The sequence below is a fragment of the Lutjanus erythropterus genome, chromosome 9 (genome assembly GCF_056507025.1).
Source record: "Lutjanus erythropterus isolate fLutEry1 chromosome 9, fLutEry1.hap2, whole genome shotgun sequence".
Lineage (NCBI taxonomy): Eukaryota > Metazoa > Chordata > Actinopteri > Lutjaniformes > Lutjanidae > Lutjanus > Lutjanus erythropterus.
In genome coordinates, this window is record NC_139325.1 from 29145639 (window position 1) to 29170285 (window position 24647).

Here is a 24647-nt window from a genome sequence, read left to right on the forward strand (position 1 = left end):
CCGCATTGTCACCATTCGAGCTTTTGACCCAGAGGAGGAGATTAAAACCAAAGCTGAAATAGCCTGTTCTTCTTCCTTCCATCCAGTCGTATCACTGGATCCAGGAAGAACAACTGATTCCTGCAGAACAACTCCATTCTCTATGTCAATATAGCACACAATGGGGAATTTATTTGCTTCAATTGACTACATTTACCATGAACACCGATGGAACATTCACATGAAAAGTGCCAATTAATCCCTTTAAACAATAACTATGAGGTTAAAATTACAACTTTCAACATTAATTTGAGGTGAACATCAGAGGAATAGTGAGGGAAGCCTCTTTTGTAAAGGGCTTAAATAAGCTTAAATATTGTCATCATATTTCATATTAGGGATGTTCCTGGCAACTAATTTCCCTGTGGATTAAATGGAAATTTTAATTTAGGCACACTGACTAATCTAAAAATAAGAAATCACACAGGAAGCAATCAAAATTAAGCACAGATTATTAATAAATAAGCTTAAACATTGTCAGAAAAATATTGATTGTATTAAGAACTATTTGAAGCTGTTAATTACATTCTTCAATAATCAAATCGTACTTTAAATGCTGCTGAAATGTGTGGCGATTATATTGTGTCGTAACTTTCTCTTACGTTTTTTTGTGCAAGTGCAAGTATGCCACATCAGATTCAGCAGAAGCGATAAATGATAAATGTGTAAATGATGCGTCTGTCCGTCAGTGAGAGCACATTCATGAGACTTATAAATTAGCATAATTAATGCCGCAATAATACTATATAAGGCTACGCTTTCTTCCCCCGTATGTCTGGGTCATTCATGAAAATGGCATCAAAGAGTAAAAAGAAGAACTTTTACGAGCTCAAAGATTGAAGTCCTGCTTTCAGAGATCCATAAAGGAAAGTTTGTCATTTTAACAGCATCTGCAGCGGAGGTAGGGGGCCTGCTAAAGTCAAGAAATGTGAAAAAATAATGAGTGCTGTTAATGCTGTGTCACTGGAGGGTCATACTGGCACTGAAATAAATAAGAAATGGTTCGATATGAAAATTGCTTGAAGAAAAAGGTCTCAACAGCAAGGCGATCACTGACTTCAATGAGAGGAGGAGGTCAAGGGGAGGTCTCCATCACAGAGATGGATGACAGAATACATAATGGTTGCTGTTGCACTGTCAGGTATTGCAACAGAAGCCCAGACAGCGACTTGCATAAACCAGCATGTGAAGATACAGCCAGTACCCCTGACAGTGATGGTAATAGCCAATTTAAATTAATGATGATGTTGTTAGGATATTAATAAATTCTGAATTATATTAGAATTCAAATTAGAGAACAAACAGGACAATGTCAACAAAATCACGAAGTATAATCTTTAGAGGATTTTCAAACTTAAAATGGCTTTAAAGTGATAAAATATACAATCCATCAGTGAGAAACGTAAAAGTAGCAGAATAATTGTACACAACTGCTATGACAGGGCCACTTGTGAACTGGGTTTCTTCCTAGAAGTAAATTCATAATACAAGAAACTCACTCGCACAAACTACTTAAAAACAAGTCTGTTTGTACAAGTGGTTCTTGCATGAGGCCCAGTGTCCTGCTGTATTGTAAAATGAAATAAAAAGGGGCTGTGAGTCCACAGCACGGATGTGAACCACCACCACCGCACTTTTACAACGAAACTTCAACTTTAACCTCACAGTCATGGTTTCATTTCAGATCCAGCGTGCTGGAGCACAGAGCTACAACAATGGAAAATGTTTCACTACTTACAGACTGCACGATTACACCCACAGCCGCACACAGGCTCACTGCTCCTACCACCAGATCAACATCACTCATCTCACTGCACTCTCTTTGGTCTGGAGTTCTTCTCTGATCCACACTGCAGCTCTGAAACTCTATGGGGGATACAAACAGTGAGACGAGACTTACAGAGAGACAGACAGGTGCAAGATCTGAGCACTTCCTCAGTCCTTGAGTCTCTTAGAGTGTCATTGAAAGTTTGCTGACTCAACCCTATTGTCTACATGTTATGTGTTATACTCATGTGTTAGGGATGGAGGTGAAATCATGGCAGCAAAGTAAATCCTACCTAATGTGTGTTTTACTCAGATTCACTAGACAAAGCATTAAAATTCCCTGATGCAAAGATTTTAACAAAAAAAAAGCAATGCGTCAGCCAGCACTTTTTGGCTGAGTGACCATGTTCTAACTTTTTTCTTCCTCTTCCTCCTCGTCCTCCTCCTCTGTTTGCTTTGCAGGTCAGGTCAAAGCTCCTTTCCCTCCCACGAACGTTCACGCCTGCGAGGTGAGCGACACCTACGTGGTGCTGAGCTGGACTGAGCCTGAGCCCAGAGGCAGGGAGCCGCTCACCTTCTATGTGGAGCGGGTCAGTCTCAACTCCCACACACATACACACACACACACACACACACACACACACACACACACACACACACACACACACACACACACACAAATGTTCATATTACAATAACTCTGGGGACCTTGATTGACTGCAGTTATTCCCTTGCCCCTCATATAAACCTCTTTCCTCCTGAGGAACCATATCCAAGGTTTCAACAAATCAGCTACAAATCACTGTACTGGAGAACCATTTTCCAACACATGCTGCAAGTTTTTAGATTGATTTCTCAGAGGCAGACTTTAGTTTTAGATCATGTCAGCGCAGTAAGAAATCAACGAGCAGGGACTTGGCTTGAAATAGGTAATCCATCACAAGTATCCCAATGTTTTTTTGGGTGAAAGTTGTTGAATCGTAATAAAGTTTGGAACAGTCTTCAATGTTTTGAAAGCTGGTGCATTCAAGGACATCTGAATTTTTAGAGTTGGCTGCTGTTTTTGAGCTATGTTGTCACGGACAAAAGTGATAAAAGAAGTTTTTGCCAAATCTCATGTCCCTGGGGTGTATTCCAGAAACTAGGTTTAGTGAAAAGTTTGCTAACCCTGAGATGAGGGAAACTCTGGACTTTTAGCTCCAGAAGGAGAGGTAAGTTAAAATCTAGGTCAGTTACTATAAACTGTTTACTGGCAGGTTTTCTTCAACAAACCCTGAGTTTCTCTCTTTCACTGTGACTCTGTGCAAAAAAAGACAGCTGTATATATTGTTATTGCTGTTCCACTAGAATGTTAACTGTGATAATAATATGTAAATTTAAAGAATTGGGAGGCTGAAGCTTTAGAAATGTAGAACCAATTACTTTATGATGTGATTGTTTGCACTGATGGACCCTATACTTTGGAAATTATATGTTAATGTTTCTGAGTGCATTACAGCTGCAGAAAGCAGTTTGAAAGTGAGCATTTTAAATAGGCTGCATACAGTCTGAATATGTTCAACAGCATTTCAGTGACAGGTGTTTAAATTTACTAAATTTGTTGAAGTAGCTGAAATAAGGCCACTGACTGCTGGTGAGCCAAGATCCAAATGGAGTCTAAGATTTAAAATCCGTTGTATTTTAACCTCGACACCTCTTCAAGTGCAAATCATCAAACACATTATTACTGGATCAGATTGTGCCTCTACGTCTCTGATCTATAAATATTTTTTTAATCCTTAACTATATTTTTTATCTGCAGTTGCTGGCTTTTTTGTAATTTACTCAAATGCTTCTTCACTTTCTTTTCTTCTTTACCACCACTTGATTCAGGTTTGTAAGACATTATTTGTGTATTTATTTAAGGATCCCAGTTAGAAGCACATGGATGTGCCTTGAGTCTTCCTGATGTCCTAAACATAGAAATACAATGCAGACATACAATAGGAAAGTACAGTCAACTTATGATATAAAAGTAATCTGGTGAGCTAAGCAGATACAAATGAGTGAAATTAACAACGAAGTAATAACAAATACATACTGAATGATCAATATGAGCCTTTAGTTTTAAAACAGTCTTGCAGTTTTAGGTCTGTTCAAGTTCATCTACTGTATATATCATGTTGAAATGAAGTGAGGCTGGTGGGTGCATTGAAGGTGGGAAATTAGTTTAAGGATGTATGGTAAAAATGGGCTGGAGTTATGTTAATATGTTAACTATAGAAGATTTTTAGTTTAAGCAGCCATAATCAATATTTTTATATGGTCTCTGTCTGCTCTCTGTCTTTGTCTGTCTTCATTTTTCTTTGGGCCATGTTGCAGAAATAGCCTTCTTGTATTGTGGAGGCACTGTCTTTTTTTCTTTTTTTTTTCGCTGCTGCGCCTGTGCCAATCAAATCCATTTACATGCAGGCCCTTTGTCTGATGCAGAGGAGAGGACTCTAACCTGTCTAACTTTACTGTGCTTGCATAAAAATGCAGTTAATCTCCCTTAAAGTGCACATGAACGTCACACCAGCTCTGATGATGATATTACCTAAGCAGACCATTATGACATGATATTGCATTTTTGTGTGATAACTAATATAGGTCCAATATATAGCTGTCTTATTGTTCAGTCACTCTTGTTGGTCCCCTGGCAGCCACAGGGGCCCTAAGCAGGTGCTTTGTTCGCTTTTTGGGCTGAACTGACATTGGTTTCCAGCAGCAGACAGGTGTTTTCTTCACAATTGCTCTTATAAACCCACTATTCACTACCTGCACAGTACCGAACAAGAGACAGACACAGTTAGTGTGTAGCTGGTGATCATACTGGAGCATTTACCTGCCTAAGAGACAGATGTTTCCCTCAGGAGTTGGTAGAGAGCAAAACAGAGCCAAAAGGAGAGGCTTACATTTGTCAGGTCGTCAGACTTCAAATGAGTGCTAATTTTCTTTTATAAATTGAAAGAATAGGCAACCGTTTGCTAACTGATTGTCACTAATAGCCTCCTCGAGTAGTGATGAGCAGGAAAATGGCCTCACAGTGGAGCTTTTTGATCTTAATTAGTATAAAAAACACACACCCTCACTCATACACACACCTACAAGAGATATTCTGCATACATACATGCTCTCTCTCATGCACAAAAATGAATAGAAACAAGTATATTCAAAGACAAACCCCCATCATAATTAGTAACACCCTCACATCCACTGAACACAGGGATCAATGTTCTTGCATCATCAGTTCCTCCAGTTGCTGGTTGGGTTTGGGCAGTCCAGTGCTGGAACGTGAGCCAAATGAACAGCAGGCTCCTGACCACAGCACTAATCAAAGAGACAGCAGGAGGAAACAACGCGCACACACACTTCCTCCTCTGTGGTGTCAGTTTGAGTGGGAATTTGTGGACTCATTAAAAGCAAACAGACCTTGATGTTGCTCTTTCATGCCACGCACTTCAGCATCAAGGATTTGATTTACCTGCTTGCACACTTAAAAGAGTTTTTTCACTTTGTGGCTGGTGATTTGAATCTACCTGTATCTGTGATCTGGGGGGTTTTACTTGGTTTAAAAGTTAATTCTATTTTTAACTTATGTAGCAGTATTTCAATGATACATTTAAGGTGCTATCTATAAAAGAATCCATGTTAATTTTTTATTTTTTTTCCCCCAACACAAGATTCAAAGTTCAAAAGGATGCCAAAATAACAAAAGTTTCCAACATATCAAAGTGTGTTGACTGACCTGTTCTTTACAGCAATAAAGGGCCTCAGCTCTCCAATATCAATCCCAACACCCATCAGCTCCAATAATCAGAAAATCAGCGCAGGAAATACATTTTTATTGGACTTAATAAGTTACCGGGGTAATAAAACTGTCAAATCTGTCAAAGGCATCTGAAATTACTAAAGTCTGCTGCTTCACTTCCGCTTATATAACGAAGGGAACATTCAAATATCCCTTTCGCCCTTGAGCGAGCACTTTATAATCACGGATCTCTTGACATGCCCCGTTCTATTGTTAGGTTTTCCACCTCAAACAGCCGAGTTAAATGATGAAAACGACGCTAACTCAGAGGAGAAGAAGAGAGAAGTAAGCACAGACTTCAAAAAAGAGGGTTAGCAAAGATGAAACAAGGTTGAGTCACTGGTTTTCAACAGTTTAGCTGCATGTCCACCTGCTACATCTGTCTTTTTTCTCTCTATCTGCACATTTTTGTGCCTTTCTGACTCTACAAATCTATTTATATTTCCCCCTGTAAGCCTCTCTCCGTACCAAACTGCCAATCTTTATTCCTTTTTGCCCTTGACTGTACATTAAGTGGTTTGCTCCAAATCTAGAGTATCTGCAGTTAACCGCAGACTAAGTGATTCTCCAAATGACTGGAATGAATTATGGGACTCTTTTTTTTTTTAAAGAGTATTTGGCAGTCCTTCACTCTTGTGCAGATTGAATCCTTGAGCATATTTGAAGGATAGTGAATAATGAACACGTCCTTGAGATAAATAGCGCTTTTGAAATCATCTCTGTGATTTTTATAATGCTCTACTTGTATCAGTCCCTGGCAGAGAAGAGCAGCTGGGAGCTGGCCAGTCTGGACATGATGGTAAACTCTCCCAGGTTCCCAGTGTTTGACCTGGTCAAGGGCAAGCAGTACTGCTTCAGAGTGCGCTCCATCAACAAGTACGGTGTCAGCGACCCCTCAGAGCCCAGCGAACTGATCTCCTTGGGAAAGCCACAAGGTGAGAACATGTGCTGTAGCCATTTATTACTCTGTCTGATGTAAAGGTCAATTGGATTTTGTAGCTCCTCTTCTTTTATGAACTTGTACTGTACCTGCTATAAATGTGCACACATAGGTTTCATATTTGAAGGATGATTACAACAGGTTGTGTTTATCTTGATTTTCTGGGGTTTGTTGACATCCTCTAAGATCATCTGTCTGCTTGTGTTTTAAAGGAAAAGCTGTACATTTACAGCTTTAGCCTTTCATGTCTTTTTTTTACGCTTTGTTTGAAATATTTAACAGTACTTTTTATTAATGTATTTATTATGTATTTATTGTGATTTATTATGTCAATTTATTGGCTCCATAGAAGTCTTCAGATTACTTTTTTGCCCTTGAACCAACAGTCTATAAAAAACAGAAATTATTAAATTAAAGATGATATAAATTAAGCAAAAGCAGCAAATTTGTGAAGCAGGAAATATATGTGGGAAGATGAAATATGATGCCTTTACCTATTTATTTGTTCAGACTTGTAGTTCATTTCAATTTGACGATTTTTAGCTTAAGTTTTCACGTGATGTTTTTTCATCTACTTCCTGTCAGCTGTTCCAGCTCCCCCTCACTCTGTCATGGCCATCAGAGACACAGACAGCTCGGTGCTGCTTCAGTGGCAGGAGCCCAAAGACAAAGACGACATCCTGGGATACTACATGTACTACAGTGAGACTGGCAAACAAGACTGGAAGATTGTCAACAACAAGCCTGTTTCCAAAACCAGGTAATGGGAACAGACAATGAAACATATCTTGTCATCATGTTTCTGCAGGTACAATAGTTGGTTCCCTGCTAAATAATGTCAATCGGACTGAAAAATAAACAATCCTGTGCTTATTCCTCTTGTGAAGGGCTCATCACATGACTGAAACCACCACAAAATTAGAAATACCTTTATTTTGCATAGCAAAATGTGTTTAAATTGACCTGAATCATCAAAGAAATATTACAGGAATAGGAATATTACAGACAGCAGTGTGTCTCTATGATCCTTTAGCTTTTCTGCAGCTACACATTACTATTGTCATTTTGATCATGAAGGTGACACTACTCTATAGGGAATATAGGGTAGAATATAGTAAAGAATTGAGTATTTACAGTATATAGTGCTTTTCTAGTCTTCCGACCACTCAAAACACTTTATACTATGTGTCACCCATTCACACACTAACAATGGAAGGTGCCTCTGCTTCTCAGAACTGACTCATCACACACACACACACACACACACACACACACACACACACACACACACACTGAGGGCTATGCCTTCAGGAGCAATTTAGGGTTCAGTATCTTGACCCCACTCTACCACTGAACCAGAGCTGCTTTGCTTTAGAAAATATTATAAATCCAAGTTGAAAATAGCATAAAGGCATAAAAAAGGCCATCCACAATAACTATAACATTAACTATAACGATAACGATGTGAGTATCCACTCTGGTGAATGAAAATGGTCTGGAGGAGGTGGTGCCAAACACACTGACCACCACTCTGTCAGAGACTCGGGAAAATGGATATTGATGACCGGTTACTACTGTATGTTGCGCTGAGAAACGAAAAGAAAACCAGAAGGATACAGGTTCAGGAGATTCTTCAAAGACGAGAGGAGAATCCAGCACTCTGTTGGGAGAACTGTCATCTTTTGAAGACAAATTTTATGCAGAAACTTTTCAGTGAATCAACATCAATTCAATGTCATCCGGGCGATCGTCAAAGAGGACATGAGTAACGACCCCATCAGCACCAAAGACTTTGGTCATATTATCTGTGGTGAAATTACGTTTTTTTAAATGCGTAATTTGCATCCTAATCTTGCATTATATAAACATTGAAGTAAGTTGTATACCACAATATTTTATAGATTTTGATTGGCTGTCAGTGTCTCTGTTGTTCATCAAATCACTGTGAGAGGGATCCTAGTGATATTGTTTGCCTCTGTCATTGTCATTATAGTTGTGTTGATGCTGCCTTCCACTTGATTTAGAACATTTTTTAAAACTATTTATTTAAAATTACAGTTTAAGTTATTGTTATTGGTGTAGACAGCCGTTAAGAGAAAAGGGTTACAAGTCCGTCTTCTACTTCAGCACCACGGACAGCTCCGTGGATTTATCAATATACACACCACCACACTACAGATATTTCAGAGCCATGGTCGGGATTCTAAGTTGCACAAAACTCATAAAGGTTGAATGAGTCAGGCAGACTACACAAAAATATTCAACTAAACAACCCCTCCACCCCTCCACTCTCTCTGCTCTGAGGGTATGGAAAGGGGTGGACGGCAGGTTAACAAGGGGGATGGCGCCCTCCCTCATCCCCCCTTAAATTGCCAACTTGTTACAGCTAAAAAATATTTCCACAATATATTTCTCTTACCACAGCCAGGTAATTACATTGCCGTCTCTTTGATCATCTCTCCTCTTCAGATTCACAGTCCACGGCCTCAAGACCCGAGGGGAGTATGTGTTCAGGGTGAAGTCTGTGAGCCGAGCAGGAAACAGCATCTATTCAAATGAGTCTCAGCCCGTCCTCGTCAAATCAGCCATCCGTGAGTCCCAAAATAATGGACACAGTCTTTCTTTTAGGACACAAATAAAGTATCAAGGACTTTCTGAATATTCTGATGCTCTTTTACTAACTCTGCAACTCTCTTGCAGAAGTTTATTTTAAAGCATGAGTATTAAAATGCTATATTTAAATGATGAATATATCAAACAGTGCATTTCTGTCGAGGGTTTAGTCAAGATTTGTTATTCTTTGAGCTGCTCAAACACTAACATGGTAAAGAACACAGATAGATAAATGTACTGAACATCAGAGACATTTTTTGATGTAAATTTAAGTTTGGATTTAAACCAAAACACATCTTTTCTTGGCCTGTGAGATCAAATAATTTCACTTTTGACTGGATCTTAAAGAAATATTCCAGACAAACTTCTTCATATTTGTTAGTTTTCTTTCATGGCCTTAGGGGCCCTCACTGAGAAGGCGTGAGTTTTCTTCTTGATTTTGAAAGATGTGCGAGCACTTTCATCACTCACCTTACGGAAACCTTTTATGTGTCCTCCACATGTTTGCAGCTTTTTAGGAGAAACACAAAGGCTTTCTTTTTTTGGAAAATGTTTCGCTGAAGTCGGACAAAGAAAAGAAAAAAAGTCATACGACCAAGAATGTTGTAGCGCAAGAATGTTCAATGCTGCTGGTGTTTTATTGTGCTCCTTCCACATGTGAAGGCGAAGGTGAAGGCTTCCTAACAGAACATATGAAGAATCTCAGGCAATGACTGACTGTAAATAAAATGAATGCTTTCCTCGGATCATGGTTGGTTTAGAGCTGTGTGGAGATGAGATGCGCCTGTTGAAGAGCTCCTGACCCTTTGTACACCCCGTGTTGCAGCCTCAGATAATATGCTCTCTGCAGCCTAGAGTACAGTACAATGATGACTCATTTTGCATGCCACTCACTGCCAGAATATTCTCACATTTATTCTGCCACTCAGCCATTACCTGAGGATAAATGGCTGGAGTCCAATTCTTTGTGGGGAATACATTTTTATAAAAGTGAATATGAGCTGAATATTTCTTTCAGTCTCATTTACGAATGCTTAATATAGGCCCGGAGTTATGAATTTGCAACTCCAGGCAGGAGTTGTAGTCAGCCGGGGAGTTATTGTCATTTCTCGGTCTATTTAGCAGGAATGGGTGCCTGCTGAGATTCTCTCCTCTATCACCTCTCCTCTATCATATCTCCTGCGTGTTCCAGATGTTCCTTCTGCTCCCTCCGCCATCGCCCTGCTGCTGTGCACCGGATCAGAGATGGTGTTAGGCTGGAGGGCCCCCGCCCGTAACGGGGGAGACCCTGTGCGTGGATACTATCTGGACCAGAGGGAGAAGGGCATAGAAATGTGGAGAGAGGTCAACATCAAGCCTGCCAAAGAGAGGCAGTTTAAGGTCAGTGATGCTCCAGCATGATGCAATTATGGTGTATTGTGCTGGTGGCATGGCTGTAAGGATGGTTGTCAATCAGTCTGTCAGTCATTCTACCACCTTTTTCACAGCAGCCATATTGATATGAAATAGTAGGGTAAACTCAGGTGTTACCAGTGATACTAGTTAAGGTTCTTAAAGGTCAGGATGATTATATTGTGCATGTTGGCTCACTGGAAAAGCCCTGCTGCATTAAGTGGGACCTTATTTTGCGTCACTGGTAACAACTGGTGAGATTACTGTAATTCCTCTACTTTTGAGAGTAAGTAGACATCTTTCTCAAATAATAAAGCAATTACTAATACTGAAATATAAATGGGCTTGTTAATTGTTACTTTGTCTTACCTGAAAACAGTAGGCAACTGCAGAGGAGAGCAGGCGTAGAAGACAAATACAGCTTCTTTGCTGATCTGCGATCTAACGTCACTGACCTTACAGTGGCGCAAGACAGTTAAGTTCATGTGAGCTTGCTTTTCATCGTAGTTTAATGTCAACTGTTCATCATAAAATTATTTCTTAACTACTATAGCAGCACTGGGTAACATATCCAGGATCCGGTGGGTCTTCTTCAATTAAATCCTGCTGTCTAAACCAGTGTTTCCCGATCCTTGTCCTCAAGGCCCACTGTCCTGCATGTTTTAGGTGTTTTCCTGCTCCAGTACGCCTGATTCAAATGATCAGCTCATCATCAAGCCTCTGCAGAAGCAGGAACAAACCTAAAACATGCAGAGCAGTGGGCCCTGACGACCAGGGTTGGGAAATGCTGATCTAAACCAATAGGCAGTAGAAAATGTAGCTTACAGGTAGACACAGGTCCTTGCTGCCCTCTTGTGGTTGGGAGTAATATTAACTCCTGTTTTTTTGGACACAAGGGGTTGCGCTGTTTGCCAGCTTTGGATGCTTTACCAGCAACTGGCTAAAGCCTCTTATAACACACTGCACCTGACTGTATGGACACTCACTTGTGGGCTGTCTGCTCCCACATTTCAAACCAGACCGACATGGCAGCTTGTTTGGAACCTCCCTCTTACATTGCAAAAATATTTCACGATGCAGTTGCTGAATTTCTCTTCATTTTAGATCAAGTAGTAGATCGTTAGTTTAAAACCTTTTCACGAGGTTTTCCAGAGGCAGCGGTTCATGTTCAACACCCGTGATTTGCATAAAGTAACCCCAACCCCAAGTTTATGCAAATAAGAAGCAGCCAATATCCTGCCAAATCTCTTGAAATGCACCGCAGTGCTACCAGAATGCATTGCACCACTGTGTCAATAGACAATGAATAGGAAGCATTTAAATGACAGATCCTGTAGACATGTATCTAAAAGAACTAGTGTAGAGGATTTAGCGACATCAAGTGGTGAAACCAACTTGACTGCTAAGTGTGCAGGACAAACATGGCGGTGCAGTGAGGACCCACGGTCTATATAGATAAAAATGGCTCGTTCTAGGGTAACAAAAACAAAACTTTTTTAGTTTCAGGTGACTATAAACCAATAATACATGTTAATAATCCATTTATACAAATGTCATATACCATTTCTGCCAATAGACCCTTCTAAATGTTACACACTTAACATTTAACAGCAGGAAGGGACCCACTCTCAGAGGTGAAAGGCCTGTGTCTGACTCATTCATCTACCACAACCTGCTTCTCTCACGGACTTTGTTGCTCTTTGTAGTACATCACCTGCTTCCGAAACCCTTTCTGACAGAAGGCTTTTATGTCAGAAAGCCCTGTAGGCTAACTTCTCCCAGTGCCACTAAAGTACAGCCTGGCAGAGCCTCTTGCATGCCTGTCGACTCACTGACTTGTTTCTAAGTATAGTCTCCTTTCCTTTCACATCATATGCATGAAGCAGTGCAGAAAGATGTTTTACATAATGCACATGTGAACTTGCGGTATCCATAATGTACAATGGCTCCTTTTCTCTTCACTGACAGTGTTTGAGAGCCAAGAATTTATCTTTCAACTTTTAATGACAGAAATGAGAAGAGAATCAATAAAAAATTCCTGCGGTAGACATTTCTAGTCAGTTCTTCCATTAAGGGCTCCCTTTTAATACGATTATACCAACACAAATGATCTCTCTGTTTAGCAGTCACCTCAAAATAATGGCAACATTGGCTAGAGCTCCCTCATCCACATAGACTGTGTCACTAGGCAACAGGCAGTGTCCATGGAGACCTGGAGGAAAGTTAAATCTTTAACCTGTCTTCAGGAGATTACAGGTGCTCTGTAATTAGACATTGTGCTAACGGGTTACGTGTGAGTGGTTGTTTTTAGCTCCTGGAAAAAACAAAAACAAAGACAAAGCTAATTAGAAAAAAAATGACGGTGCCAGTATATCAAGATTAGCCCCACATGTTGTGAAGTGCAGAGTCTGGAGGATTGGAGACCCTTACCATAGAAGAGACACTCTCATGAGAACATGCAGCGCCCCCTTTTGGGGTAAATGAGCAATTTCAACAACTGCAAAACGTGCAATCATCACCTCCCACATGAGCTGTTTTCTGCTGTTATTTAAATCAGGTCGCTGGCTTCCTGGATGCAAATTAGTGTAATTGGAATATTGATTGTGCTGAGATTTTGTGCTCAGGGCCCCTCTTCTTTCCGGGTTACAGAAAATGTAATTGCTATGAAAGCTTCCACAACTTTAGCTGTCAGGAACACACATCACCGATCCTGCTTCATTAGAACAAAAGCAGATGTAAACCTGTTGTATTTTTCTTTGCTTGAATTAAAATTCCTCTGCAAACCATGTAGAAATACACAATTTACTGTGTACTTACACAGATCATAAAATACTCCATTACAAGTGAAAGCCTTTCTTTTAAAATCCCATTTTAAGTACAGAACTATTAGGGGCAAAATGTACAGAAATATAGCCTCTTTGAGTGATGTTATTATAGATATACATCACAAGACATAAGATCAGGCTCAAGGATCAAACATTTAGATAGGAAAAAAGTGAGTGATAAATAAGATGCAAATGAAATAAAATGTAAAAATTAAGATAAAAATGTATATACCTGTACACTATATACACCTTTCACTCTTACAGATATAAGCATAATTGTACACGAGAGTGCAGAATAATTGTAATACACACTTGGTGTATAACAACATACTGAGAACAAAAATATAAACAATATTGGCCTGTAATATAGATAATTGCACAGATTTGATTGCGTAGGATGCAAGCAGGAAATCCACATGATAGTTGCACAGCATGAATAGATATAATTGCACAGGATAATTTCACAGTAGAGATGTACAACATTTACTGTATGTATAAAATATGTGAGGATATATATAGAGACTCATACGCATGTAGAGTGCATATACCGTTGTAATATACAATGTCATAAATAGAAAAAGATATTTACATATTTATGTAAAGGATAAAGGAACATTATAAATATGAATGAAGCTTATTAATACTAATGCATCAGTGCATAAGGAGCATTTTACTGTTGTAGCTGGTCAAGGTGAAGATTACTTGAACTACTTTATATACAGTTATGTAGGTTTGTCCAGTGGTTATAAACCTAAGGGTCAGTCCCCTCTGAGGGGTCACAAAATAAAATAAAAGTTTCATCCAAAACTAGGAAATTCATATTAATATATTGAACTTTGCTCTTATCTTTCCATATTTGGCAAATATTGGATAATTTTACCCTTTTGAGTCTTGAACAGTTATTTCAATCAAATCATCTAAAAAAACAACTCATAGAGGTCTGAAACATCAAGAAGCCCCAACTACATGTTGATTATTTATAACAGGCTACAATTCAAAAAAGTTATGAATCGCTGTTTTAATTTTAATCAGTGTTGAAGAATAGTTAATTACAAATAATTCAGCCACTTCTTTAGCTACAATTTGCAGTAGCTGGGTGTTAATTTGACTACATTCAAATCTCAGTGGATCATGTAGCTCATGTAGTAAATCCCAAATTACATATTCATAATATTCTCACAATGTTTTTGCCACAGAATATGGCACAGTGTCACAGCTCATTGCCCACAGTTGTCACTTGATGACAAGCATTGCTCTTTGACTTAAAATCACTTGTGGTTTGCGACAACGACATCTGTAACCAAATAATTTCCCAAGAAATTAATTATTTTCCTGATTCGACTTCACCACTTGCTCCCTATCCTCACCTTAAAACATATCCCTGGGCTGCCTGAGTGATGATTGGCCTGCTGTCATCTCTAAATCAAACACACTCGTTCTTTACTCAGTGTCACTTCAGTTGTAACTCCACGTAACAATGAGAGATTCCAGACTCAGATTGTGATCATTTCCCTTAATGTAGTTTGGATGTAGTTGAACTACTTTTTCAAAGTAGTTTTAAGTTTGACAAACTAAATTGTTTTGAGACAAGTAAATATAAATGGGCTTTATTATGAGTAAGTTTGGTTAGAAATTAATAAGTTTGTCATGATGAAACAGCCAAATCCGGTGATGTTACTATACAAAGCAGTGAACCCTGCACACTCAACAAAGTTTGATTGATGGAAGATGAAAAATATGAGTCAAATGACTCAAATGCAGCCTGTTTGCCATCTAGTGGATGAAAGCTGTAATTTCTTGCACTTATTTTTGGCAGACAACCTTTGCATTTCTCGGGCTGGACTGTATATCGATCTGATAAGAAGGTTGTCGTTCTGCCTAAATGTGGTTAGAGGAGGATCTATAGATAATGGAGGGGGTGGTAGGTGGTGGGAAATTGGTTTTAAGATAGCGATTGCTATTACTGTGAAATAAGCTCCCTGTGGTTGTGTCAATTAGTTGCTGGGAGGGAGCCGAGAGCAGCAGCAGAAGTTCACAACTGTTCATGGAGGCGATAAGGGCCTTAAAGTCTAAGTGGCTGTGAATAGGAAGATCAATGCACAGATCAATAAGGCTGAATCCCCTCTCTTCCCAAAGCTACAGCATCTCGGGGGGCTCAGCAAAAAAATGCTGTGGCAGCAGCAGCAGAGTTAATACCTTGTAAAATGCCTGCTTGAGTCTGGAGAGATGTAACTGTACAACCAGGCAACTTTTGCTCCTGTAGGTTCAGACTGATCCGTGTTTTCTTTAAAAACAGCCAGAATGTCAGTGTGATCCGGGTCATTTTGATTTGTTTGAAGGAATGAACTACAGTTTGATGAACATTGTCAACACTTTTCTGAAGAAGATCTTGGAGAAAGATCTAGAAGAGGTCATAGGTCCTGACACTTGGACATCAATCTGGCAGGAAAATCATAGAATATCAATATGGCGCAAAACAGAACAAAACGATAAGTAAACAATAATAGTAGTTACTATACCATGAGAAACTTATGAAGTTATATAACAATGACATGTGTTGGCACTGTAATTAGGACAAGGAAAGGAAAAGCAAGGCCAAAACTGCAAGTATTTTGGAGGAAAGTTACTTTTATTTCAACTGCTATTATTAAAGAAAACATCCCCTTAGACCCTGAGTTATACACTCTGAATTATATGGATAATAAAAAATGGCCACTTAAATGTCTGTTGGATTTATGGGTGCAAAAAAAGATATAGCCCCTATAACTAACGGGAAGACTATCAACAATATAAATGAGAAATCTTGGCTAGAATCCTCTAAAACATTAAAGTTTAGAACAAATGTCTCATTTCATATATATGTCCCCCATGACACTTAAAATCAGATTAATGCACAAATTTACAACAATATAACCTGCCATGATTAATAAGAAGATAATGCAGCACTACAGATCTGTTTCCTGAAGCAGGTTACTATAAACCTCAACAGACACAATCTCCAGTGCAACACTTGATTAGATTTGAATGTATGAATGCATATGTTAGTATACTTATATGTATATAAATAGTGTATAGTGTGTGTGTGTGTGTGTGTGTGTGTGTGTGTGTGTGTGTGTGTGTGTATGCATAATCTGTAATGTATGCATGGACATGCATATGTCTATGGGCAAGTATGTATGTATGTATGTATGTATGTATGTATGTATGTATGTATGCGTGTATACATATGTTATGAGCAGGGTTTTAAAAATATATTCAATACAGTTACTAATTACCTGTTAAAAAATGTAGTCAGTAACATAATCCAAGTATCACATTATTAAAGTAATCTAACTTGATTACCTTCCATTACTTCTGGATTACCTCAGTATAAAATATGATGAAATCGTAATATGATGTTTTTAGGGCTGCAACTAACGACTATTTTCATTATCAATTTGTTGAACATTTTCTCCATTAATCAATTAGTTGTTTGGTCCATAAAATGTCAGAAAAGAGTAAAAAATGTCTATCAAAGTCTGAGATGAAGAATTGAAATCCTACTAATAATCCCCATTTTTACTAATTGTGTCTGTAATGTGATTACATCATTTTTTTTTTTATCTGTAACTGTACTGGAATACAGTTACCTTTTTTTGTATCCATATTACGTAATCCCATTACATGTGATCTGCTCCCCAAGCCTGGTTGTGGACATGCATATAACAGATGTGAGTATGAATGATACACATATGTTGTTTATGTAAAAACATTTGCCACTACTATATAGAATAGTATAGTATAGTATAGTATAGTATAGTATAGTATAGTATAGTAGTATAATATAGTATAGTACTATGTGTTGGTAACTTGAGAGCAGCTTTCAGTCCAGGACGAGAATATATGCAGCAAACCTGACCAACATACTAAATAAAGCTTTGAGCTTTGTGAAACATCTTTTCCCTGAGCATGAAATCAATTAGAAAAATAAATCAATTAAGGAATGAAGTTTTCATGCTGATGAGATGTCTGCCTTCTCTCAAATATATTGGAACTAGATGGTACTCAGCCTGTGGTGCTTGAAGTGACAAAAAATACATCTGAGAAACTATCTAGATGGAAAAATAGGCACTACAGGCAAGAGAGGTAAAAATATGTAGTTTTGATTTTGGGGTGACTATCCCTTTAAACACTTCAGCTTGACTGGTGGACACACTACCAGTTTCACACTAATTGCACTAGAGTTGATAAGCTTTTCCATGTCTGATGTGTTTCTGTAGGTTTGCAATCTGACCAGTGGACACATCTACCAGTTCCGTGTGTTTGCTGCTAACATGGCCGGCGTCGGGAAACCCTCTGAGGCCAGTGAAGCTTTCCTGTGTGAGAAGTGGACGATGCCAGAACCAGGTGAGGAGAAAACGTCTCTTTTAAATGCACAGTATGTAATTTCTGCTGCCATGGGGTCTCTCGCGTTAAAACAATAACAAATGACATAGTTGTGAAGAAGCATGGCATCATGGGATTTGTTTTCATCACTGTAAAGAAACAATCATTGCTGATGAAAATGTCTGATGTGACTCCGGCAGAAATCATGTTCATGGACGAGTTAATGTATTATACATGTTATGTTAAGTCACGTTTGCCAACTTTCTTCCTCACTCTCTGATGTATCAGACGAATCTTGTGTTTTCCCAAATGTTACAGCAACCAGTGACAAGAAACACACCGTCACACTGAATAAAATGCAGATTTCTCTGTGTTTGACCATTTCCCAACATAGGTGTCATGTTTTTAGACATTTTAATGCAGAAATGTTACATATTATAGATTAGTTCATTCAGAAAGCGTATTTTCTGTATTAATCCTGCACCAGAAACTATTGAGAAGATGTCTCTGCACACCTGACAGGTGCGTCTGAGGGCAGCACAGCTTGAATGAAAAACAAAACAAAGCCTGCACACTGTCTTGCTTACTGCTGGTATTATTTAAATATCCCCTGCAGATATATTTCAAGATGCAGAATAATAATGATTATTTATGTTTTCCTGGTTGGAAACTGACATCTAGTCCTTCTGCCTCATTAAAAAAAAAATCAGAGTCTATGAACATGCAAATATTTTTCATTTCAAAATTTTAACTACTGAACAGACAATGTTTTCTGCTCCACTGAAAAGTAAGTTCTCAGTGAAGGTGAACTGAAGGTTTCTGTTTTCTTCATCACACTTGTAAGCGTAAGATGCATGTAGACAATATCCAAACTAATTGTGACTTAAACTGAGATTTAGGGTGAGCGCAGAGAAACTTGCACATATGTTTTTTGCACAGTGAATGTGAGCAAAATAGCATTAAAAACATTTTTGAGTCAAAGGAAATTTAATAATTTCCAAATTATTCAACAATTTCAGAGCATTGAGCGTTTGAGCCTCCATTACCATCCTGAACTGTGGTTTCTTCTGTTAGTTTACATAATAAAAGTTGTTTGACCCTGGTTCAGAAAAGCGAGGTGAAATGGATATTAATACCATCCATCAACTGAAGGTACCATTACTATTATTTTATTTTTATTTAAAATAATACCATTAGAAGTGCATGGGGTCATCTCACAACCAAATGGATCAGGTCAAAATGAAGTACCGGAATAAAAACAGGCTATTTGCATATTATGCTATTAAAGTGCAGAATGGAGGCAGAGGTCAGCAGTCAAGTGCATAATACAGCAGCTGAAATAACAGCCTCCAGTTAGAGGTAGTTAATGGAATTCATTAGGGGTTTCTTATGTATAACTTATCCAGGCTGGTGGTGTGAATCTGTGCTGCTGAAGTGCCCTTGAGCAAGACTGTGCTAAAGTGAAACAGATTTCCTCTTCATGTGTCAGGGCCACGTCACATTTATACAATTTAACCTGTTTTTAGTTGCAGTTACATTTAAATCAGTCTTTTATTATAGCATCCTTTAGGACAATGTTAACTATGAATAATAATAAAGGTTACATGAACAATATTTTCAGGAAGCAACAAGAATTTATTGGAGGTACTTTTCAGTCCTGAGTAGTTCTGCAGGTTTTTCTTCCAGGCTGAATACACCCCTAACAACCTCCACCATCAAATAATTGCTGCTGTATGTAACCCGAGAGTTGAACCCCAGGGTAAAGAAGTCTGTAAAACACTGAACGAACCCCCCTCTGCTGCTGAGTAAAAGGACAGTTCATCCTAAAATAAAAAAAATACATCAACTGTATTGTTATCAATTAATCTGGATTGTTTTGGCGTCCAGAAATCATGACCCGGTTATTCAAGATAATACACATATGTTATTGTGAGCAGTTACTCGCCAACTGTGTCACTGCACAGAATGAAGTGTGCGTTCGCTCATGGACGAGACGTTACAGCTCAGCCAAAGAGGACGCTTTTATGTTTATATTCCATGTTGACACAGGCATTAGCCTCTCGTCAGATGTGGGAGTAATTCACAAACAAGTCTCAAGTCTTCGAATCAACCAAGGCACAAGTCAAGTCACATGACATGCTGATGATCTCCCCCAGTTTCCACATTTAAATCAGTTAATTTTTAACATTAACAAAAACTGCTGCAGCCTGCTGACCCCTTCGAAATCTTACTGGTGTTTGTGATTTTGTGGCATTAATAACAAGCCTCCTAAATGAATACCAACGGAGAGCGAGGCTCTGAAATTATCATATAGCGCTACAGTTCTAAAGGGCACTAAAGTGAAAACACAGGTATGACACAGAAAATATACATCGCCATGTTTGGCTCTGCTCCCCTTCAGGAGGGTCACACCATTTGTCTTTGGCATAATCCTTGAATCCATATTTAATTATTTCTGGAGTCGTCCCCTCCATGATGGATGCTTTGTGCACTGGCCTCTGCTGGTCTGTCTAGGAAAACGTAAATTTAAATATAAAAGCAAACTTATGGATGATATTGGCTCCCAGTAAAAAAGAACTGATTTTAAAATACTTATTATTGTTTTTAAATGTTTTAATGGCTTTGCTCCTTCATGTGTTATATGTTGTTTTTTATTTTGTCATGTACACTGTATCTTTGCTTTTATTTTGAAGCACATTCAATTTATGCCGTATCGTATCAAATGTGCTGTACACATAAAGCTGACTAATGTAGTTAATAAAACAAATTCACGTCCTTTTGAGACATCTGTCTCAAGTCTAAACCAAGTCTCAAGTCATGAATACCAAGTCAAAGTCAAGCTCAAAGTCTTTAATCAGTGTTGCTGAGCAAGTCTTCAGCCCTCAAATGGGACTTAAGTCTGACTTGAGTCAAGTCATATGACGCTAGTCCCCCATCTCTTCCTCTCATTCATGACTAGATGCACGTTTCCTTCTGCACGGTGATACAGTTTATCTGACATTAAACTGCTCTCAACAAAGTCTATTGATTATCTTGAGTAACTGAGTATTATTTTTTTATATGGCACTTTGATCACCTCAAGCTGAGTGCCATCCACTTCCATTACAGACATCTCTACCTTCAAACTCACAAACCAAAACAAACTAGATGGATGAATAGCACTACAGGTAGGAGGAAAAATACATATTTTTCATTTTGGCGTGAACTGGCGTGAACTACTGATTGCACAGTAATGACTGAAGGAGATTAAAACATCAACATTTCTCCTCCTCCTCCTCTCGTGTTTGGACTAGAGTGGGCAGAAGAAGCAGAAGAGAACGATGTTTGGAGAGATTTTAGTAAGAAAAACAACCTGAAACAATACAAATGAGGGAGCATAAATAGGATTTTGAAAAGTGTGTGCAGGGGTCCCCAGTGGAAAATATGTCCTTGCATTATTACCACAAACAAGCACACAAACACACACAGACTCACCCACAGAGTCACTCCAGTGTGTGTTGGCTCAGTCGACAGCCCGGCAGCTCTGGCCCTGCTCATATCAGCTTCTTGTGACATTAATATTGAGGATGGAGAGAGGCTTTCTCACAAATGCCACTTTTAAAGCGCAGCTCATTAATCTTGGAAAATGGGCTTTCCTCTATGCCGTTAATAATTTAAAAGTGACCGAAAATCATTAAGCAAATGAACTTCTACTGTACATGCCGGCATGTAGTCAGGCGGGGGAGATTAAGGAAAGTCATTTTGACTTTACTCTTATTTCTTGTTTGTTTTGTTGTGGTGAAGAAATCTTGTTGGTTGTTTTTGATATGAAGGAATATATACAGAACTCTATTTTTCCTTGTTTTTTCTGTGTGAGACATTATTACAGTTTTTTGGTCGCTGGGTTTTTGAACTCAAACACGCTCTGTTCCTCTGCGCCTACACAAACTCTGACCCCAACGTCCCTGGCTTCTTGTTTCTCTGACCCCTGCTCCTCCCTCTCAGGTTGCCCCTATGACCTGCAGCTTAGGGAGGTGAGAAGCAGATCCCTCGTGCTGCTGTGGGCGGCTCCGTTGTATGAAGGAAGGAGCCCCGTCACTGGCTATTTGCTGGAAATCAGCCAGGGTGACCAATCAGACGACTGGACGGCCTTAAACGAAAAGCCGATCTCTGACACACATTACAAGGTGGGTGAAGCTGTGACAGTGTTTACAAGCTTCAGTTTAGGATAACAGGAAGATAAAGGCATAAAGAAGCAATTTTTCATGATTTATAATGAGGATTTTTTCATTATCTGATTTAACAGGGCAAACAATTCCTGCGTTGTATTAAGTGTGAGTGAATTTAATAACTGTAAGTGGCAGTAAATCCTTATTCTAAAAACCCATCCAGAAACTTGCAGTGCTCCTGGATTTCATTCCTTTGTGTTTCTGTGGGCCAAATGTTTTCATAATCATTATAAACTCTGACAATAATTGGTAAATATTTGATGCCTTTTTAATGACATCCAGGTTTCAGGTCTTCAGGCAGGTCAGACCTACCGTTTCCGTGTGTCTGCTGTCAACGAGGCTGGCGTGGGCTGTGCTTCTCTGCCCACTGAGCCAGTCACAGCTGAGACCCAACCAGGTCAGCCATCATGACTCCTGAGTTACAAATACTGTTATAAAAAAATCACCTTGAGGCTTTCTGGAGCTGAGATACAGTATATATAATAATAGGAAAAGCATCCACACACTCCAGTCTGGGTAATGGTTATTTATTGAAAGACCTTTTTAAACATCCTACAACTATAAGTTAAGGAATTATCCATACAATACCTCCTCATCTAACTACGAAACTTAATAGAGTGGCTGGAAGGAGATCACCAGGGAGGTGACTTATCAAGTTAAAAGACCATTGCTAATAAAAAACCTAGTGGCTATATTGTACGTAATTTCCAGTAATGAAACATGTAAATATCACAATATAGAGTTGAGACCTGAGATGTAACAACTGATAGGTACATGCACGTTGGAAAATTAGCTTTTTAATATGTGAAAATCTACCAGCTAGAGACAGATAAATGTTCAAATTCACCACTCCTCATCATTATCATTATTTTGTGTCTCAAATCTACCAACTGGTGGGTGTGTGATGTGATTTGATTATATGGCAGAAGTGCGTATTTAATGGATACAATGCGGACAGAGAACGTCTGATGTTATGCGATGTGAGGCGATAGTCTGACACTTGAATTCAGTTAAGACACGGTGTGAGGCCCCGAGCCTATTCCAATTTCTGTTCCAAATCTGCTGCACATTATGCAAACATGTCACAATGAAATGTCACCAAGTAATGGGGAAAAGGCTTGATTACAAACAAGGCAAGAGTGTTTTCTGTGGGAGACGGGAACAACCTTGGAGTAGACTTTGGTCTCTGTAACTTTGAAGGAAAGGGGAAAAAATACTCCAAAAGCACAACATGGCTTCTTTAATCAAAAGGCAACTAGCAAATGCGATATCAGAACATACTATATTAAAGTGAATTAAAAGCATGTGAATGTAAATATGTGATTTTAAGAAGATGCAATTTAGTGGAACAAACTGCTGAGAGAAAACATCAATCAGAAATAAAAATTTGATCATATTCTGGATAAAATCAGTAACAGTGTGGATAAATGGATTAATAATATTACATTATGTGCACAATGTGAAGGGGATGCAAACCTCTTAAATAATGCTATGAATGCACATTGCAGAGTAAACTTTATGATCAGTACTAAGTGCCTCTTTCATCCTCAGGCACCAAAAACATTGAGATTGGAGTGGACGATGACGGTTTCATATTTCTGGGTTACAAGACTGATCAGGTGAACGATGACAGCGAGTTCCTCTGGAACAAAAACTACACAGATCCCATTGACTCCAGCAGAGCTCGAGCAGAGACCAAGAAGGATGGGTAATGTTCATGTTTAACACTGACTGTGCGTCTGCATGAACAAGTGAGAAAGGCGGCCAGGCATCACACTCAGCTGAGACTCCCCCTCAGCCAGGGTCTCTGTCTGTTCATCCCTCAGCATCACTTTGCTTTTCACACTTTATGTGCCATCTCTTGTTAGTTCATCAGTGACCCAAAAATGGCTGTTTGCCCTGCAACTTTATAAATAATAGGATGTAAATATAGAGATTACATTAACATAGATATGGCTGGACTATTAAATTTGCTTTGTGAAGAGACATTTTTGCAGTATTTCTCATGAGGAAAAGGCCTCTTACCCCTTTTCGTAGCTTTAGGGAAGCCATGCATAGTTCCACTCAGTGACAGCATGTAAAATAATAACTTAATTTTAAAGGAGTAATTACAGTTATATGAAGTGGGGTTGTACATATCATAGTCCGTGAATTAGCTACAGTAGGTGGCGGTTAACATGCCCTCAATTTGGCGAAGCAGTGAGGAGTATCAGCATGGAAGCGAAGCAATGTACTGCTGTGGACTGGGTCAGCAACAAAAGGTATCTTAGCTGCTTACAGAGGTGATATTTGGCTTATATATGGTGGTTTCTCTTCAAAAAAAAGACTGCCTGTAGACAAAGGAAAGCAATAAAAATATATAGGAAATATAAAATATAATATTATATATAAAATATGTTTTGTTGCTGATTCTGTCCACAGAAGTACACTGCTTAGCTTCTGTGCTGGTACTCCTCTCTGCTTCTCCAAACAGGGCGCGTGCCAGCCTCCTTCTACTGTAGTTAATACACCATTGACGATGAATATGTACTTCATATAACCCCACCTCAGATAATCTGAACTGTCCCTTTAGGCTCAGCTGGCTGAAAGGCGTTGGGATGACACTACTAGGCCGTAGAGCACTGTGAAGTCTGATGGTTGACCCTGTGCTGCAGGGTGGATGAATAAAC

At 38.9% G+C, this 24647-nt stretch overlaps 1 protein-coding gene across 1 annotated transcript in view; it reads left to right on the forward strand.

Annotated features, from left to right (window-relative positions):
- The window catches only part of myom3 (myomesin 3), an 81534-nt gene that overhangs the window by 40465 nt on the left and 16422 nt on the right, over window positions 1-24647 (forward strand). The window contains exons 14-22 of the mRNA XM_084727048.1: window positions 2269-2396; window positions 6387-6570; window positions 7161-7335; window positions 9045-9166; window positions 10381-10568; window positions 17665-17791; window positions 21755-21936; window positions 22261-22375; window positions 23530-23686. Of these exons, the coding sequence (XP_084583174.1) occupies window positions 2269-2396; window positions 6387-6570; window positions 7161-7335; window positions 9045-9166; window positions 10381-10568; window positions 17665-17791; window positions 21755-21936; window positions 22261-22375; window positions 23530-23686 (1378 nt within the window). The remainder of the gene's footprint in view (window positions 1-2268; window positions 2397-6386; window positions 6571-7160; window positions 7336-9044; window positions 9167-10380; window positions 10569-17664; window positions 17792-21754; window positions 21937-22260; window positions 22376-23529; window positions 23687-24647) is intronic.